This window comes from Numida meleagris, chromosome 32, assembly GCF_002078875.1.
Source record: "Numida meleagris isolate 19003 breed g44 Domestic line chromosome 32, NumMel1.0, whole genome shotgun sequence".
NCBI classification, from domain to species: Eukaryota; Metazoa; Chordata; class Aves; order Galliformes; family Numididae; genus Numida; species Numida meleagris.
The window spans coordinates 602,108-603,202 of NC_034437.1; the positions used below are offsets into that span (position 1 = coordinate 602,108).

At 66.0% G+C, this 1,095-nt stretch overlaps 1 protein-coding gene across 1 annotated transcript in view; it reads right to left on the bottom strand.

Moving 5' to 3' along the window:
* Nucleotides 1–766, bottom strand: part of LOC110389185 (5'-AMP-activated protein kinase subunit gamma-1) — a gene marked incomplete at its 5' end in the record, with an annotated part of 8,591 nt that extends 7,825 nt beyond the window's left edge. Inside the window, 5 exon segments of the mRNA XM_021379155.1 lie at nt 26–80; nt 193–238; nt 335–393; nt 480–561; nt 663–766. Coding sequence (XP_021234830.1) covers nt 26–80; nt 193–238; nt 335–393; nt 480–561; nt 663–766 — 346 coding nt within the window.

Sequence of the window (1,095 nt, forward strand, 5' to 3'; positions counted from 1 at the left end):
GAGCCCCCGTCCCCACAGCCCCCACCTGGCGTTGGGGGAGATGCAGACGAGCGGCTTGAAGGAGTCCTGCAGGTAAACCTCTGCGGGGAGAGGAGGGGCTGAGAGCACCGGCGGCGCCGTGGGGCACAGGGCCGGGGGGTGTGGGGCACCCCCCACGCGGATGGGGGCAGCGGGAGGCAGCGGCCCCGTTACCTCTCCACGTCTCGATTTTGTGCTCCTCCAGCTCGTAGATCTGCACCTGAGCGCCGGGACAAAACTCTGGGTTAACCCCCCCACCCCAAACCCCCGAACCCAGAGGGTAACGGGGACAGCCCCCCCCCAGCGCCGCCCCTACCATGGGCGACTTGTAGTAGCGGTGCAGGATGTTGATGAAGTCGGTGATGGTCAGCATGCCTGCGGGGCGGGGAGGGTGAGCGGGGTCTAACCGCTCCCCCCAGCCCCCCCCCCCCACCCTGGGACCCTCCCCACAAAGCGCTCACCCACAAAGCTCTGCTTCTTGCTGTCCCACAGCGGGGCCGCCCGCACGCCATTGGTGACCAGTGCAAAGAAAGCCTTCTTCACCTACAGCACGGACACAGAGAGGGGTTGGGGTACATTAGGATTCCCTCCCCCCCAAGCAGCCCAGAGGGTCGGCCCCCAACCCCATTCCCCCCCCCCCAAACCTGCAGGGAAGTGTCAAAGACGACAAGTTTGGAGCTGGTGGGGATGAGGTCGTAGCAGCGGTGCGACTTCATGAAGGCGGTGTAGGCGCCGCGGAGGGGCTCCCCTGGGGGGGGGGACGGGGGGACGGCAGCATTGGAACCCCAAAGCAAGGCACCCCAAAACAACAAGGGGCTCCCCGACACCGGGGAACCCCAAACCTGAGATGCCTCGCAACGTGGATGACTCCAACACCGGAGCACCACGACACACGGGGAGACCCCAACAGGTAAGACACCCCAATACCACGAGAGCCCAGAACACGAGAGATCCCAACACAGAGACCCCCCCCCAAAAGCGGAAGACACCCCAACACCGCCCAGCACCCAACGCCGGGAGACCCAAACCCATGACGCACCCCAGCACCGGGACACCCCAAACCACGCGGACCCCAAC